The sequence below is a fragment of the Diabrotica virgifera genome, chromosome 1 (assembly GCF_917563875.1).
Source record: "Diabrotica virgifera virgifera chromosome 1, PGI_DIABVI_V3a".
NCBI lineage: Eukaryota > Metazoa > Arthropoda > Insecta > Coleoptera > Chrysomelidae > Diabrotica > Diabrotica virgifera.
The window spans coordinates 59,328,929-59,348,936 of NC_065443.1; the positions used below are offsets into that span (position 1 = coordinate 59,328,929).

The following is a 20,008-nucleotide window of genomic DNA, read 5'->3' on the forward strand; positions in this document are numbered from 1 at the left end:
ATGTTTTCGATATTTCTTATCTGGTTTCCTTAGGCTCATAATATCTATTCTGAGTTTAATGGACTTATCTGTCCATTAGGCATTGTCGATTTCTAACGGAGGTGTTCTGTCAAATGCTTCTTCTAGATACTGTAGTAGTAGAATTTCATTTACGTGATTTGACGTCACTATGTTTTATCTGATTACATCAAAAAAAATATCACAAATACATACAAAAACTGAATAAAATTTTTATTTAAAAAATACATTTTAATTCATTAACATCTACTGTACAACTTCTGTCGTACTCACTTCATCTGTTGTACTCACTTCATTTTCATCTTCATTTCCATTCATTGCCTCTTCTTCACCAGGTTTTTTAAACTTATTAACATCTGAAATAAAAATATGAAGATATAGATAAGCAAAATCAATATTTTAATTCTACATTACCGTATAGACAGAAAATTTTCAACACACAAAATTAACTAGGGTAATAGCATAAACAAGAATAAAAAGAACAAGAAATAGAAGAACAAAAACAAGGAGAATAATAAACTGTAGAACATAAAACCCAACACTGTTTTTAATTTCCACAGAATATATTCACCATGACATATTTCGCTGGAAACGAAAATAAAAATAACGTTGCACGGTTCAAAGGCCGCAGTCAGAGTAGATGGGGAACTGAACCCCCTAGTTGACATGGGAGTGAGACAGGGAGATGCTCTATCAACCATGCTATTGAACCTAGTTCTTAAATCAGTCATCAGAAAAACCAACTTAGCCAGCCATAACACCAAGACTGTACAAATTCCTGTATATGCAGACGATGTAGCTGTCACTAGTAGGAACAAGCCACGACTAACGGAAACGTTCAAATAAATTGTACCTGAAGAACGAAAAAGGGGGCTTAAAATAAACGAAGCAAAAACGAAATACATGACCGTCAAAAGAACACTGTAGTATTATAATACCACCCTGTACAAAAAGATGTTTTTATTGAAAGTTAATAACCAAATTAAATAATATAATCGATCGCCCATGACCGAGGCCGCGCGTGATGTTGAAATAGTTTATTCTATATAAAAGTGAATGTCCCATGATATAGATATTATTATTGTACTCAGTATTTAGTTAATGTAAGGTAGGTCGTTACTGTTATATATAAACACGTTGTTATGGTTAGTCATTGATGGAGTTGATTGTAAATATAATGCATCTGAACCAAGAGGGTTTTAATTAATTTGGACCTAGAAGGCATTAACATCACACATTTCCTTACAACACCTGAAAACGAAAATTACATCACAATAGAGAACTATACTATTAAACGTGTGCATGCCTTCACATATCTGGGTACAGAAATCAATCAGAAGAATTCCGTAAGTAGCGGAATTAATGCACGCATTTCCAGAGGGAATCGTACATGTTCTGCTAATAAAAGATTGATGACATCGAAATTATTGGACAAAAGAACCAAAACGACTATCTACAGAACATTGATTAGACCCCTAGTAACCTATGTTTAATGAACCCCTATGAACATTTAATTGGCAATTATGGCTACGGGAAAAGAAACGACAGAGGAGAAATGCTTTTCAATTTCATGAATGAACATAACATGTACTCAATGAACTCCTTTTTCAATAAAAAACCAAGCAGAAAATGGACATGGATGAGCCCCGATAAAAAGACAAAGAATGAAATAGATTATGTCTTAACGAAAAATAGAAACCTAGTAAAAGACGTATCGGTATTAATCAGTTTGACTTAGGAAGCGACTAATAAGAACAAAACTAGTAATAAACAAAAAACTAGAAAGAAAAAGAATACATGAAAAAAGATACAAATGGACATCTGAAGAAATAAAAAATAGTGAATTTAATAAAAAGATAATGAATGCATTAAATCAAGTTAACATGCAGCAGATAAACTCCAATGATATTGATGATTTGAATAACCTGATAACCGAATCAGTGAACAAAAGCATTCTGCAACTGAAAAAACCAAAAACAACACACAATGAATTAGACAAAGAAATATTACAACAAATAGAAAAAAGGAAGATCTTAAATAAATCTAACAAAAAGGGAACCGCAGAATATAGAGAACTTAATAGGCAGATTAGAAAAGGAATCAGAAAACAAAAAAGAAAAGCAGAAGAAGAATTAATAACAACAACTATTGAAAAAAATAAGAGTATGAAATGCCTCAGATAGACACTAGGACGACGTCAGATAATATCATTAATGGGAAAAGCCGAAAATGAAATCACAACTAGAGAAAACATACTGAAACGAATAGAAGAATTTTAAACGGAACTCTACAGAACACATCAACAAGGCGATGAAATGAGACCAGCACAGAAATTAATAAAAAATGTTGGATCGGAAATAATGCCAAAAGTAACAATGTCAGAGGTAACTAAAGCATTGAGAAACATGAAGAGAAATAAAGCTGCAGAAGATAGGATTACCACAGATATGATATTAGAAGGAGGTAAGGAACTCATTGCAATTGTAACTAAGCTTGTAGACAGTTGTTTACACCAGGGCAAAGTCCCCAAGAGCTGGAACAACTCTAAAGTAATCTTATGACACAAGAAAGGTGATAATCGAAAGTTGGAAAACTACAGGCCCATCAGTCTATTGTCACACCTATTTAAAATATTCACCAAAGTCATAACTACCCGACTAACAAGAAAATTAGATGAATACCAACCATATGAACAGGCAGGTTTTAGAAAAGGCTATTCAACTTCCGATCACCTGTTAACCACAAAAATATTGATAGAAAAATGTAACGAATACAAGTTTCCAGTTTTCATAGCATTTGTAGACTACGAACAAGCTTTCGATACTATTCTCCTTTTCATGAACATTTTTCAGTGCGTCACAAATTATAGAAAAAAAGGTAAGTCCGTAATAATACACATTTATGACATTTATTCTAACGTGACATTTTAGTTAAATCTGACAGTTGTCAAATTTTATTTTCAATTTGGAATAAAACCAAATCAATTGTGTCTATTGCATTTATAAAATGGTATTTTCTTTCATTTGTATAGTCCTATAAATTGTACAGATTATATTGATAATAGTATTATTTTATTTAATAAATAATTCTTTTTTGATTATGGCGCCATCTATCGACAACTAGAATAATCACCAAACTAGAATAATTACCAAAGTATTCTCAGACGTGCCTTTTTTTCTGTCACATACAATTTAATGCGTTAGAGAGAAATCGAAAAACTGTGACGCACTCAAAAAAGATGATCATGAGAAAAAGAATATAGAACACACGGCCGTAATAAACGCAATGCAAAATTGTAGAATAGACAGCAGATATATTAACTTAATAAAAGAAACTATGAACCAAGCTACAGCTACATACTAAAATGATACTACCTAAATGAAAATGAATACACGAACCCTGTACCATTAAACAGGGGAGTCAAACAGGGAGACACTCTATCACCCAAACTGTTCACCTTAGTTTTGGAGGACGTTTTTAAAAATCTCAATTGGAAATATAAGGGAATAAACATCAATGTCCGCTACCTCAGTAATCTACGATTTGCGGATGACATAATCCTGATAGCTACTGACCTACAAGAACTGCAAACCACGCTTTCAGAACTACACACAGAATCTTCTAAAATAGGACTGAAAATGAATTTAAACAACACAAAAGTCATGCACTCCGAAGTCCGAAGAAACGATGACAATAATAAACAACAAAGTTATAGAAAAAATAGAAGAATATATATACTTAGGACAAAAAATAATACTAAATAGGGAAATTCAAACGGAAGAAATAAAAAGAAGAAAGTTAGCATGGGCAGCATTCGGCAAACTGAACTATATACTCAGAAATCAGCAAATTCAACTACATCTTAGATCTAAAGTTTTTGATGCATGCATTATTCCGATATTAACATATGGGGCACAAACATGGACAATCACAAAAAAGAATATGAACATACTCAGAGTCACTCAACACGCGATGGAAAGAGCAATGCTTGGCATATCACTTAAGGACAGGAAAACAAACACATGGATAAGACAGAAAACCAAAGTCACCGATGTGGTTCAAAAATCACTTAAATTGAAATGGGAATACGCTGGACATGTAGCTAGGAGCGATCTTAACAAATGGCAGAGAACCATTCTAACCTGGAGACCATACGAACACAAAAGACCCAGAGGCAGACCTCCTATGAGATGGACAGATGATCTGAAACGAACTGCCGGGAAAATTGGCTACAAGTAGCGTACAACAAAAAACAATGGAAAGGAAGACTTGAAGAGGCTTATGTTCAAATGTGGACGTGAATGGCTACACGAAGAAGAAGAACCTATGTTTGTGAAACCTGGGTAATGACGAAAAGGGACGAAGGCCAACTCAGGACATTCGACAGAAAAATAGTGAGAAAAGTATTTGGCCCGGTGCAAGAAGAAAATGGCACGTGGAGAATAAGGAGAAACAACGAGGTTAATGAATTGAATGGATGTTACGATATTGTACGATTTGTGAAAAGTCAAAGACTGTCATGGCTGGGACATGTGCAGAGAGAAGACGATGAAAAAACAACAAAGAAGATATTACAATGGAATCCGAGAGGAAAAAAAGGAAGGCCCAGAACGAGATGGTTGGAGGACGTGTTAGACGACCTGAAAACCATGAACATAAGACAATGGAAAAGAAGGGCACAAGAGAGATCCGAGTGGAAGGACATAGCCAGACAAGCAAAGACCCAACCAGGGTTATGATGCCAAAGAAGAAGAAGATGAAGAAGGTTCTACTACATCAGCTTCTCTGATTCTCAAACCGAGCTGCGTATCTGATGTTTCACTTTCATATTTGTTGTAAATTCTGGTATGTATAATTCGTAGATAGAGGGTTTTGTCCCAATTTCAGAAAGAGTGATGCTACTACAAATAAGGACATCACACACGAACCTAAAGTTGATCCAAGTATATGCACCAACGACGGATGCAACAAAAGATCAAGTAGAAACATTCTACCAACAAATTGAAGATGCAATGAAAATGACAAAGAGCAGGGAAATCACGGTAGTTATGGGCGATTTTAATGCAAAAGTCGGCAAGGGAAGTGCTGGAACAATAATGGGAGATCAAGGACTAGGGGAACGTAACGATAGAGGTGATCGTCTAATACAATTCTGCCAAGAACAAAATCTAATAATCACAAACACGCTCTTTAAATTACCTTTGAGACGGTTATATACATGGCGCTCACCAGCAGATAAACCGGAAAAAGTGGTAAGAAACCAAATCGATTATATACTGATTAAAGAGAGATATCGTAACACCATCAAATCCGTTAAAACATATCCAGGAGCAGATGTCACATCAGACCATAACCCACTAATGGCTAATGTCAAGCTTAAGCTTAAACGTATTAGAAAACCCCAAAGAACTCCAAATATAGATGTTAGAAAACTGAAAGAAGTTGATATAAAAAACAAACTTCAACAGAAAATATACGAAAACTTTGATAAATTAGATACTAACATCTGCGAGATAAACCATCAATGGGAAACACTAAAAAATTGTCTACTTGTTCCATGCGAAGATATATTAAAAGAACCGATAAGAAAGAGAGACAACTGGATGACCGACGATATACTCGGCATGATGGACCAACGAAGACAAGGCAAGAACAAAGACAATCACAATTACAAAATAATTAACAATGAAATCAGAAAAAAGATAAGAGAGACAAAACAAATTTACTATGAGGAAAAATGTAAAGAGATAGAAGATCTTCAGAACAAATACGATTTATTCAACCTGCATAAAAAGGTTAAAGAAATTTCAGGGCTGCAAAAAAGAAACCACAACACAACTCTTTTAGACAAAAATGGAAACACTATTATAACGACTGAAGAAAAGCGAAAACCATGGAGAGAATATATGGAAGAGCTTTTCTACGACGAAAGAGGAAACCTACAAGACATATCTTTCGAAAACAGAAACAAATGTAGAAATTACAAAGGAAGAAATATTGTATGCACTAAAAAACACCAGTAACGGAAAAAGCCCGAGGCCAGATCAACTGCCTATTGATATCCTTAAAATAATAGAAAATGAGCACATAGATGTCCTCTTAAAGCTCTTTAATGAAATTTATCAGTCGGGTGGCATACCCAATGAATGGTTGACCTCAACATTTATTTGTCTCCCAAAAAAGAAAAATGCTAGAGAATGCACCGACCACCGCACCATAAGCCTGATGTCTCACACACTTAAAATGTTTTTAAAGATTATTCATAAACGCATTTACCAAACACTTGATATGGATATTGAAGAAACCCAATTTGGATTCCGTGGAGGCGTAGGTACCCGTGAAGCTCTCTTTGCATTCAACGTACTAATCCAGAGATGCTTGGACGTGAACCAGGATATGTACGTCTGTTTCATAGATTACAACAAGGCTTTCGATAAAGTCCGCCACAAACAGCTAATGGACGTCCTCAAAGCAAAACAATTACAATACAATGACCTTCGAATTATAACAAATCTATAATATAAACAGCAAGCACACATACGCATTAACGAACACACATCAGAAGAGTTCGAAATTAAAAGAGGAGTGCGACAGGGGTGTGTATTATCACCACTACTATTCAATGCATACTCTGAAGAAATTATGAAAAGAGCTCTTGAGGGAGAAACAGCAGGAATAAAGGTAAATGGAACGCCAATTAATAACATTAGATATGCGGACGATACTATCATAATAGCAGACAACCTTAAAGACCTCCAAAAGCTAATGAACAAGATAGTTGAGTATGGAGAAGAATATGAATTATCAATAAACATCAAGAAAACTAAATTTACGAGGATATCAAAAACCTAAAATAATGATGAAAGCCTGACAGTTAAAGGTAAAACTTCAGAACAAGTAGAAAACTACAACTATCTTGGCACAATAATTAATGACACAAACGATTACTCCAAAGAAATCAAAGTTCGAATAGAGAAAGCAAGAACAAACTTCAATAAAATGAGAAAGGTACTTTGTGCAAGAGAACTGAAATTAGACCTGAGAATTAGGCTGGCAAGGTGTTATATTTTCTCGACTCTGCTTTACGGGATAGAAGCATGAACACTTAACGAATCGACTACTAAAAAGTTGGAAACATTTGAACTGTGGGAGTATAGGAGAATTCTGAAGATAGCATGGACCGAGCATATAACAAACAACGAAGTCATGAGAAGAGTCAACAAAAGACAGGAAATATTGGAAACCATCAAGACACGAAAGCTGCAGTACCTGGGGCATGTTATGCGTAATGAGAGATACAACATACTTCAGATGATTATACAGGGGAAAATTCAGGGCAAGAGAAGTGTAGGAGAGAGACGAATCTCGTGGTTGCGTAACTTGAGGGAATGGTACGGATGCACATCAACCGAACTATTCAGAGCAGCAGCATCTAAGATCAGAATAGCCATGATGATTGCCAACCTCCGTCGCGCGGAGATGGCACGTGAAGAAGAAGAAGATAATTCGTAGTAAGACTTTTAATACATGACATCATCCCAGTTGGACTTCTTTGGAATGCAACGTTCTATTTTTACTAGGAATTGACTACAATTTTAGTTTAAAATATGTTTATTTTGATGTTTCGATTTCCACTTCGGAGATTGCTCTCAAAATACGAATTTTTATTTTGAGCAAAATCCGCAGTCAAGAAAAAAAATTTACACATTTGTGGTGAGTTATTCATCTCAACATCAGCTATAACATGCAGAAAGGCGTCAATATTTCTAACAGTATGTTTAAATAACCCTTTCTTACTTTGCGACTGAATGGTGTCTGAATTATTACCTGAATCTTCTTCTTCTGGTGCCTAGTCGTTTCGAATATTGGCGATCATTCTGGCTATAATTTTTTTATTAACTGATGCTTTAAATAGATTAGTTGTTGTTGTGGAGAACCATTTCCTCAGGTTCTTTAACCATGATATTCTTCTTCTCCCAATTCCTCACTTTCCGAATACTTTGCCTTGAAGGATTATTTTTAGTAATGTGTATTTAGTGCCGTTTCTCATTATGTGTCCGAGATATTCTAACTTTCTCCTTTTAATCGAATACATCACTTCTCTTTCTTTCTTCATTCTTCGTAGTACAGCCTCGTTGGTTATCTTCTGGTCTTGTCCGTCCATATCCTCAGGATTTTCCTGTATAGCCACATCTCGAAGGCTCCACGTTTTTACTCCATCGCTTCAGTGAGTGTCCAGGATTCAACTACATGTTAATTAAGGATGTGACTTGTTCACATCATGTCTGTGTAGAAGCAAGCATGACTTGCTTCTTGGCCAATTTGGATCATTTTAGATAAAATTTTAATAAAAATACCATTTACCTACAAGCGAAGTTTAGTAAGTTTTTTATTATGGTATACAGCCAATGAGAGGAATCTTTTCCTTTTTATTTTATTGGATATTTTGTACATCCATATGTAAAGTCACATCAATTTTATATGTTCCTATGACGGATTAATTTTAAAGGGTTTTTACCCTAATATTTTTACTTTGGTGGTTAGCATGTATGATTCAAGAAACACTGATGATGATCGGTCAACCGATTGAAAACTAGTTATGTTCTGTGATGTAGCCCTGTATAGGGATTTTAACAAATATACCTTTTATAAAGGACTAAAACTTTTTTATGCCATGCCTACATTTTGCGTCACATTGTAATGGCAGCTAAGTACGCATTTGATGCCGCTTGGCGGCGCTAGTGTAGTTGGAGGTCAACGTTTTGACAATTCGTGAAGTTTGTATATGGTGCTTTTGATTACGATTTAACAAATAATAAATTATGGCCGAAAAATACGGATCTTGGGCTGTTTGTGCGTTGAAAAACGAATTGAGGAGAAGGAATGCGAGAGTTACTGGAAAAAAGGAAGCCCTTATCGAATGATAAACTATATTAATCATTGTCTCAATGTTTTATTTCTATAGCTCAGAGGGTATAGATCTGAGGGTATTTATTTGGTATTGACTCACTCCCCCCACGAGTCTAGTGTGTACATGATATCTGCCTTACTTTTTTATCAATTTAAAATTCCCAAATAGTTACGCTTAGCATTATTTTTTGTGTTTATCTCATTTAAAAATGTGATATTTTCAAATATGGCCGCCATGGCAGTTGCGCATTTGGGGTAAATTTGGTTTAAGCATGAATTAATTCCTTATAGAAATATAGAATGTGTTAATTCAATTAAGTATAATTATTTTGGTGTTTGTCTAGGTGAAAGGCGACCTTAAATTGAAGGTGAAATTAGAAAAAATTAGGGTTTGGTTTGATCAGGTTATGTTTTAGTCATTAAAGAATATTTGAATGGTACTAGGTCACTTTAATTTTCAGTTATTAACTTGTTTATATTATTTTTGATTAGGTTAGGTTTGGTCAGGTTATGTTTTAGTCATTTTAAAGCATATTTTAAAGGTAATATGTCACTTAAACTTTCAGTTTTTAACTTGTTTATATTATTTTCGATGACACTATTTGGTCAGGTTATGTTTTAGTCACTAAAAAATATTGAGAACTTGAGAATTATTTCAAATTATTATTTCACATTTTTCTATATTATTATTTCAAATATATTTTTTTATATTTTCACTTCATAAAAAGCGATTGTAGATGTGGCAACAGTGTGAATGTATATAAAATTGCATAATTTAATTCGTGCGTTTATAATAAATTTTGATCTGAATTTTATAGTGAAGTATTCTATTTTTTGCAGTCGAATCTAGGGGCAATACGTAATGTGTTTCAACAGATTTTTTATTGCAGATACGTGCATTTATTGTCAGCACATATTTATCCCTTCTTATTGCTACAATCCACTTTTTTCTCATCAGAATATCTTTGAGAAACGTGTGTCCAGATGAATCACAGCACAACATTGAGGGATTTTATGCTCTTAAGGTTAATTCACACAGCCAAACAAATATGCAATATTTACTTAGAAATATATTGATTTGAACTGTTGACGTAAGTTGAGGTGACCTCCAACTACACGAGCGCCACCTACGTTGAGCTTTCCAGATTAGCTGCCATTATTAAAATCGATTATCTATAACAAAAAATCGAACTTGACTGACTTGGGAGCGTTTAGGCGCCTATGGGTATAATAAGCTTTATTATCACAATATTGTGCCTTCGTTTTTGATAGTATAGTTTCACGTACTACCGACGCCGCATTGTTGAAAGTTCGCAGAACTTTTGAAAAAAAAATTGATGACGCGCTGATGTATCCTCTTAGCTCGATTTAGTCAGTGCTCAAAAGCAATTCTTACCATATTTTGAAATATCTCCCCCTAGCAACCTTAATAAATGGACCGTATTATGACGATCCATATAACATCTTAACGACGTAGTTCCCCTCCAACCGCTTATGTGTATCACCAGAGGATCTTCGTTGTCTTTTGTTTCTTCTTTGTAAATTAGAACACAACTACCTGGACCTGAAAAAATACAAGATATTAAATTCAGATTCGTAGTAGTCAAATTCAGCATGCAATATTTGTAGAACAAACTACGCAATGTCATCATCATCATCATGCAACCTCTTCGAATCACTGCTGGACATAGGTCTGTCCCATTTTTCGCTACTCTCTACGGTTCTGTGCGTCGTGTTGCCATTTCTTGGACATTCGTTTAATGTCGTCCATCCAGCGTGTTGGTGGTTGTCCTCTGCTGCGTTTGTCTTCTCTTGGACGCCAGTCAATTAGTTTTCTGGTCCATCTTGAGTCCTTTAGTCTCACTACATGACCTGTCCAATTTTATTTCAGCTTGGCTATGCGGTTGTTTTTATTAATAATATGTAGTAGGATGTAAAAAAAATATACATGTGTTAATATAAACTAGATAATGGTATAAATTATAAGTAAATCAATCAGTTCTAAAATTACATAAGAAAAGGGGTAATAATAATATTAAATATAACATATAGAGAGATTTTAAATACTATTTGAGTGAGCATCATTTGATTTAAGTAGAGTCTATGACCTGACTCTGTGTTTTTTTTATGTTTTAATTCTCCCAGTGTCTGTGTTAAGTGTAATACTTGTACATAAACTGGTATTTTAGTGCCCTGGACATTTGTCAGTCCAATTGGTTTGTTTATTATATTACTAACTTTAGGTTAAGACTTCAGCTATTCACACGGACTTTGATTGTTTACTAATACATACCTTTTCCTTGGCACAGTAGTCGTGATCTTTTATTTGTCAGTGGCTCTTCGGTCCTCTCTCACCGTTACACCATCCACTACTACTGTTATTTAGATGTTACGTAGAGGTATATAAAGTATTTATACATAATGTTCAATAATTAAGATTGTTGATAAATATATTTATTGTTGCTATTTTGATTTTTATTTCAGTTTCGACTAACCAGTATATGTATATGTTATAGCAATACAAGTTAAATATTGATTTTTTTTGTATTTAGGTCATTGTATCAAGTGTTATTTCTTTCCTGTCGTTCGTTACTTTAAAATCTCGAACTTTTCAAATTCTCGGTCCATAAAGCTGAGCTGTCCATTCGAGTTGGCGCCCTTCTTCTTCTTTCCTTGTCGTACCTTCATATCATTCTATCTCCAAAATTCTTATCTAGTTGCTTTCAATTTTTGTATTAACCTCATTTCTCATTTTTTTTCTTGTTTATCTCATTTCATCATCCAATATATATTTTATATCTCAAAGCCAATATTCCGTGTATTGAAGCTAGCCCGAATACTCACTCGAGATTTAGTGTCTCTATGCCTATTTGACTTGTTCTTCTGAGCTAAGCCTTTCGTGTTAGTATCTGAAATAACTTCTATCTTCTAATTCTTACTCCGTTTCAACACAATACCCAGAGTATTGGGTTACAAATTGGCTATGCCACATCAGTGACTTATAGTCTTTCAATATTTTAAATATTCTTCTTCTTCTTCTTATATTAGGCCTCTTGGCCTGTTCTTAACCGATTTTGAGCTTGTATTTGTAGCTGTGATGTTGACTGCCAGCTACCTCGCCAACTTTTAAAGGGCCTTCCTATAGGTATCTTGCCTGTTGGCTTCGAATCCCTGGCTATACGGGCTATTCTCTCGCTGTCAATTCTCGTCACATGCTGATTCCACTTTCGTCGTCTCTGTCTTCACCACCGTACTATAACTTCAATGTTACAGAGATCTCTTATTCTGTCGTTCGGTATTCTGTCTCTCAGTGTTTTCCCAGTTATTGACCTCAACGTTCTCATTTCTGATGTTCTCAGTATCTTCTTGGTTTATGCTGTGTAACATCTTGTTTCTATCGCGTACGTACGTCATGATCGGTCTTACACATGATTTGTATATGCATATTTTCCCTTTTAGCCTCACATCATTGTTTCTCCAGATGACATCCCTCAGACATCCTGACACGTAATTGGCTTTATTTGCTTGCTTTCGGACGCTCTCTTTAACACCTCCATAACTAGAGATTTCGACTCCCAGATATTGGAATCTCGAGACTTGTTTAATTAGTTCGTTGTTAATTACTAATTTGCATCTTATGGGTTCCCTTGACACTACCAGGGATTTTGTCTTAGCTGTTGATATGTATTTTCATGTTGTAGTTCTTCGCCACTGTATTGAGAGTTTGTGCTATTCACTGTAGGTTATCATCGTTATCGGAGATTAAGATTGCGTCGTCAGCATAATAGAGGATTTTTATTTGTTTTTCTGTCATCTTATATCCTTTACCAGTACCTTTATTTATTTTAAATATTGAATAAATATATATTACAATTATTTTATATATATATATTCAATATATATATATATTCAATATGAATATATATATTCAATATTCAATATGAATATATATATTCAATATATATATATTGAATAAATATATATATTGTATTTATCAATTAAATATACAGTGAGGACGTTTGAGTTGGAATAAATTCAATATCTCGAGAATGGACGAATTTGGAGAAAAATCCTGAGATAGGTAGATTTTTATTTTTAAATTATGACTTTTTGTTATATATATCATACTAGTGACGTCATTCATCTGGGCGTAATGACGTAATCGATGATTTTTTATAAATGAGAGTAGGGGTTGTGTGATACGTGATACCTCATTTGAAAGGCTATTTAATTCCCTATTCAGTAATATAAAGGTTAATATAATTATTTATACAGGGTGTTAAAAAAAATTAATTTTTAATTAAATTATTTAAGACAAAAAGAAGAATGTATGTAATTCATTAATTCAAAATATATTTTAATGATGTCAGAAAACAGAAAGAAATGTTTATTTGACAAATAAATATTGTTTTCGATTAAATTCAATGTTAAAGCTGCCACCCACCTGTCTCTTAGCAGTTTAAACATTGAATTTAAGCGAAGAGCAATGTTAATTTGTGAAGTAAACATTTTTACCTGTTGTCTGACAGCAGTAAAATGTATTTTGAATTAAATAAATTGCTTACATTTTTCTTTTTGTGTCAATTAATTTAATCAAAAATATTTTTTTTGACCACCCTGTTTAAATAATGAGGTTGTGGTTTATATTATTAAATAGAGAATTGAATAAGCTTTCAAATGAGCTATCACACAATCCCTACTCTCATTTAAAAAAATCATCGATTAGGTCATTACGCTCAGATGGATGACGTCACTAGTATGATATATTTGTCAAAAAGTCATAATTTAAAAATAAAAATCGGCCTGTCTCAGGATTTCTCTCCAAATTCGTCCATTCTCGAGATAATGAATTTATTCCAGCTCAAACGATCTCACTGTATATTAATATTATTTTCCTCAGGTCCTGGTTCCTTATTTTGTCTTTTTTTTGTTACGCCGAAAATCGACCTTTCCATGCGCCTTTGTGCCTCTCGCATTTTTAGTGCTGTTGTTTTTATGAGCGTGAAAGCTTCTGCTACGTATATCATAATAGGAAAAAGACATTGGTCAATTGTCTTCCGTTTCATAGCTATCGGGCTGTTGCTCTTAAAGATACAAGTTAAAAGATACAAAACTGTTAGTCGTCTTGTATCTTGTAACTTGTCACAAAGGTTTCTTAGTGAACCATACGACGACAGCGCCCAAGCAAGTGTTATTCGTCATTGAAATTCACAGGTCTGATTATCCTTGCTTATTCTGATTTTAGGACCGAGATATATAGGGTGAGGCAGATAAAGGGCCTATTAGAAATATCTCGAGAACTAAAGGCAACTGAATTACGAAAATTGGAATAAGGGGGTTTTGAAGACTGATCTATTTAATGAAAATATTTTCATTTATTTGGTACTTCCGGTTATACCGGAAGTTGCTTATAGCTTCGTTTTTTTAAATGGGACACCCTGTATATTTTTACATCTTTGGATTCTCCTCGATTTCTTCTTTCTTAAAATATGAGGATTTGTAACATTATACAGGGTAGGTTAAAAGATAATTACGTTTTCTTATTAATTTCGTAGCAATATTCACACCCTGTAGGATTGTAGTAATTTGACGTAATAAACTCTATTTATGTTCAAATGATTTTTAATATAGTCTACTATTGTTACCAATTATTAGTATAGCTCAATTTTTAATTTTAGTATACAGGGTGGGTCGAAACTCGGAATGAGTATTTTCTGAGTTTTCTTAAATAGAACACCCTATATTTTAGTATTGTAATGAAATGATATTTCATGGTACTTTTTTACTTCTTAAGCATTCCCTATACCTAACTGCTTTAATTTGCGCTTAATTGTTAATCGCACCAACAATCTTAACTTCGATGGTATTTTGATAGATCAACCATTATTGGCATTTTAAGTATTAATCTAGATTAATATGTATTTATTTCCAAAAAATTATTTGTGATTGAATATTTTCACGGCCAACCTAATACAATTTCACGTATTTTGTGTTGTAATTAATGTTTGGCTTGAATCACCACTAACTCACAAATTAAAGCAGTTAGGTATAGGGAATGCTTAAGAAATTAAAAAGTACCATAAAATAACATTTGATTACAATACTAAAATACAGGGTGTTCCATTTAAGAAAACTCCGAAAATACTCATTCCGAGTTTCGACCAACCCTGTATACTAAAAGGAAAAATTTAACTATACCAATAATTTTTAAAAATAGTAGACTATACTAAAAATCATTTGAATATAAATAGAGTTTATTATGTCAAACTACTACAATTCTACAGGGTGTGAATTTTGCTACGAAATTAATAAGAAAACGTAATTATCTTTTAACCTACCCTGTATAATATTACAAAACCTTATATTTTAAGAAAGAATAAATCGAGGTTAATCCTAAAATGTAAAAATATATAGGGTGTTCCATTTAAAAAAACGAAGTTACAATGAACTTCCGGTATAACCGGAAGTAGCAAAGAGACCAAATTATTTTCATTAAATAGTTCACACCTCAAAACCTCTGTATTCCAATTTTCATGATTTTCTTACCGATAGTTCTCGAGATATTTCTAATAGGCCCTTTATCTGCCTCACCCTGTATAGGGTGTCAATTTGAAAAGTGGCCACCCCCTATAATTTGGTCCCTATAGAAAATCTAAAAATATACAAAAACACGCCAAATCTATTTGTGAGGGGGACATTTTATAGACCAGTTTTCAACCAAATTACACTAACCCTCTAGCGAGGGCGGACACAACCCCCAAAATCTTTAATGGAAAGGGGGTTGAGTGATACCTCATTTTAAAGATCGTTCGATTACCTTTTCAAAAGTACCACATAATATGTATACCACATGTGCCACATAATATGTAACGTATAATATAATACATTATATTTCTCTTCAGTAATTTTGGAAAAATCAAGTGAAACCGTACAGATATTAAATATCGAGTTCAGAACTCCAAAAAACTTTTTGGAGTATTGAACTCCAAATTGAATTTTTTTGGGGTGTTGGAAGTATTTAGAGTGTTTTTTTGTAGTATTTTTGGAAAAATCAAGTAAAACCGTAAAGATATTAAGTATCGAGTTCAGAACTCCAAAATTTTTTAGAGTATTGAGTCCAAGATTTTTCCAAAAGTACAGAAAAGAAATATAAGACATGTGGTATTTTTGAAAAGGTAATTTAATGACCTTCAAAATGAGGTATCACTCAACCCCCCTTTCCATTTAAGATCTTGGGGGTTGTGTCCGCCCCCGCTATAGGGTTGATGTAATTTAGTTGAAAACTGGTCTACAAAATGTCCCCCTCACAAATAAATTTGACGTGTTTTTACATATTTTTAGATTTTCTACAGGGACCAAATTAAAGGGGGTGGCAACTTTTCAAATTGACACACTGTATGTACTTTTCTGTCAATTCGACCACTTGTTTTTAATGGTTACGTTTTCGCTGGGAACTAAAATTGTCATAAATTTGGTCTTAATGATGTTCATTTTTAGACCTATTGTTGAACATATGTTTTCTAATTCTTGTAGCATTTGTTGTGCTTCACCCAGATCTTAGGTGGTAAATACTATATCGTCCGACTTTCGGCAATCGGGTATTTTGACACCGATTTCCAAAGTGAAAGTCGAAACATAAAATAAACTTAATTTCAAATTCAAATTGTGGCTTTTTCTTAAATGAAATAGTAAATTACTATTAATCTTTTTATAACGTTTCGCCTTCTGTTTTACTCATTTTCTTTTAGTCTCATTTTTTAGTGTTCCTTTCCGATAGAATTTAAGAGTTATTGGAGAAGTTGTTGTTGCTGTTGATAGATTGAAGTTCATTTATCATATTATCGTATACAAAACACAAAATAGGTAAAATATTATATATTATTATACAGTGATGAGCGCGCTAATAACCGGCAAAATAGCGCAAAAGATGAAACTAGTGGAGGTGGAAATTATCGGTATAAACGCATAAATTAACATTACATTACATACTTTCCCATCTTTAGACGTCAGTAAGAGGAGTATTTTATAAAATTCTACTGTCACAGTGACAGCTGTCCTGTCATACTCCTCTGGTACGTGTAAAGGTGGGAAACTATGTAATGTAATGTTAATTTATACGTTTATAACGATCATTTCCATCTCCACTAGTTTCATCTCTTTTTGTTTCGCAATGTATTGTTTTCCATCTTTTGCGCTATTTTGCCGGTTATTAGCGCGCTCATCACTGTATAATATACCGGGTGGTGAATTGGAAAACGAGCCATAGGAAACTCAATGTAAAATTCTAAATTGTTGAATTCCTGCTCCCCTAATTATTTTACATCAAAAGTCACGAGAAACTATTTGTAGAGGATTAAAATCTGTATTAAAAACAAAAGTTAAAATTGTTCTACGATTTAACCAGAGTCCAAAATTTTGAAAAATAGAATACATTTGCCATACCTAAGTAAGTGCGTAAAAGTAAGGCCACACGTTACTATTTCTGACAGTACGCAAACTATTGACTGAATAAATCATCTTTATTATTACTACTTTCTCCTCAACTGAGGACATCTTTTCGACTTTATTGTTTTTTAAACAATAAAAACGATAAAATAAAAATACTGACAGTTCAAAATATTGTTAATATAATAATTTCATTGTGACCGAAGGCAACCTTATACACATTCTTGCACTGTGTGTGGCCTAAATTTGGCAAATACTTTGATAAAATTTATTATATTTTACAAAATTTTGGAATGTGTTTAATTCGTAGAACAATTTTAACATTGTTTCCAATAAAGATTTCAATCCTCTACAAATAGTTTCTCATGTCTTTTGATGTAGAATAATCAGGGAAGCAGGAATTCAACAGTTTAGAATTTTACATTGAGTTTCTTATGGCCCGTTTTCCAATTCACCACCCTGTATAATATCGTATACAAAACACAAAATAGGTAAAATATTATTAAAATAAAGCAATTGTGCACTTACTTAAATTCTCCACTTGATTTTTAATCTGCTCAGATAGATCTGCAATCGGAGGTGATTTCTGTGGAGTATCATTCATTAGAAGAGTTATCAGATCATCTTTAGGAATGTACACTTTTCTATCATCTCCGATATAAGGATATATGCTTTCAAGTCCATCATTAGCTATTCTAGAAAATCGACAGATTTTAGTAGAAAAACTGAATCATTCAGTAAACTAATAGTCCAATCATTTGGTAGTTTTACCTGTAAAGATTTTCGGGAGTTTTGAAAATTGCTAATTGTATGGATTTCGGTATGCTCTTTTCGAATTTCAACTTTGCTACCTCGTATATCCACCGCTCGAGCCGCCATATTGAAAGAATGGTACCTACCAACAGTTTTATGGAAATATGTCCTTCCCGGCGCATTGTACGAAAAAAACATTTATGTACAAAATTAAACTAAAAATAAAAGAACGTGTGTGTACTTTGTACGCACGTAAGACGTTATACTTCTATTATGTGATTTAAACGAAATTAATATACTTTTTATTTATATTTTATTTAAATATTAAACTAATTTATACTTACTACTTCTCAAACATTTTTATTAAAACAGTGCCAAAAATTAAAATAATAAAAGAATAAAACACACACAAACACATAAAAAATGCCACAAATGATTTCTGAACATTAATTGTCGGAAAATTTTTTAACTAAATACGTATTTTCTGAAAATCAAATTATATAATAAATATACTTACAATCATAAAATGTATAAAAAAAAATAAAAAAATAAAAGTTTTTATTGGGATTCGAACCAGCTATCAGCGCGGTTGGTATATTGGGGTTCATTCGCCTTAAACGCTTCGCCACGGAGGCAACGTGTCATTATGTGCGAAGATCGACTAACTAAACGGATTAAGCTTTTGACATTTTTGAATTAAATTAAATTATTTTGATTTTGAATTGAAATGATTTAGAATTGAAAAAATACAACAAAACATAGAGTAAGAAAACAATATATTAGGTGAACATTGATAGAAATTTTGATGGTAATCAAATTATGTAAATAAATGTCTCATAGATGGCAGCATCGGTTTGATCGGCAAGCGAAACTACTCATATCGTAGTTAAATTGTGGTGTAAGTCTGACTTACACATACTATGTATTTTGGTATATTTTGATAGATACATTTACAATTATTACGTACCTGTTGCTTTTAAAAACTATTTAAATGTCACTACAATTATAAACTTTTTTGTTTCTGTCCTCACAACAATAAAACTAATATATTATACATTTGTTTACCTTTATATTGAACAATTATTTATTATTGACAGATCATTTCAACACCCAATCAGAGCCCGTATAACGACTAATACCGTACTGTCAGTGTGCGCATGCGCGCAGATCAATATAAATTCACCCTTAATCTCAATCGCGCCTAAAGAAGTATAACTTCAAAAATTACCTACAATTTATGTACATATTTATAATATTTTTCAGAAAACCGAACGTCTTTCGCGTAGGAGCGCCGCACAGTATATTTCAATAGTCGTTTTGAAAGAGAATATCACTTCCACACCACTTGGAAGTAGAGTACGCGGCGCGTTTTTTTATTGTGGTTTCCCCTGTAGGCCTTATCCGCATATGAGGCGGTTAAAATAAAAGTGGTGTAAGTCAGTTATTTGTCATTATTGAGTTATGCTCATATTCGTTTTGTCTATTATCAAATCTATTAGCAAGAAAAATGGTGTAGGTCAAAAGTCTTCTCTTGTCTCATAGATGGCAGCATCGGTTTGATCGGCAAGCGAAACTACTCATATCGTAGTTAAATTGTGGTGTAAGTCTGACTTACACCTTTTTTATATCAGCCAAGTGGCAGTTTTTGTGGATGCTGTCATTGACTGTTGAGTGCTGTCAAGTATGGCTGACGACGTTTCCAGTGTATTAAGTGAAAGTAATAGTGAACCTAGTGTTTATTCTTACTCAGGATCGGACGAATGGCTACCATCAGACTCAGAAAATACAGGTAAGTCACATTATATTTACGTATATTGATGAAAAGTGTAACTAACCACAAAATTGGTATTTAAACTTTAGTTCCTAAAGTTAGCGGTTAGTA

At 33.3% G+C, this 20,008-nt stretch overlaps 1 protein-coding gene across 1 annotated transcript in view; it reads right to left on the reverse strand.

The window, feature by feature from the left end:
* Window positions 1-206: 206 nt before the first annotated feature.
* The window catches only part of LOC114333843 (tRNA (cytosine(34)-C(5))-methyltransferase), a 97,923-nt gene continuing 78,121 nt past the window's right edge, over window positions 207-20,008 (reverse strand). Inside the window, exons 11-13 of the mRNA XM_050656453.1 lie at window positions 17,902-18,068; window positions 10,325-10,492; window positions 207-374 (exon numbers count right to left, since the gene is read on the reverse strand). Of these exons, the coding sequence (XP_050512410.1) occupies window positions 265-374; window positions 10,325-10,492; window positions 17,902-18,068 (445 nt within the window). The 3' untranslated portion in view covers window positions 207-264. The remainder of the gene's footprint in view (window positions 375-10,324; window positions 10,493-17,901; window positions 18,069-20,008) is intronic.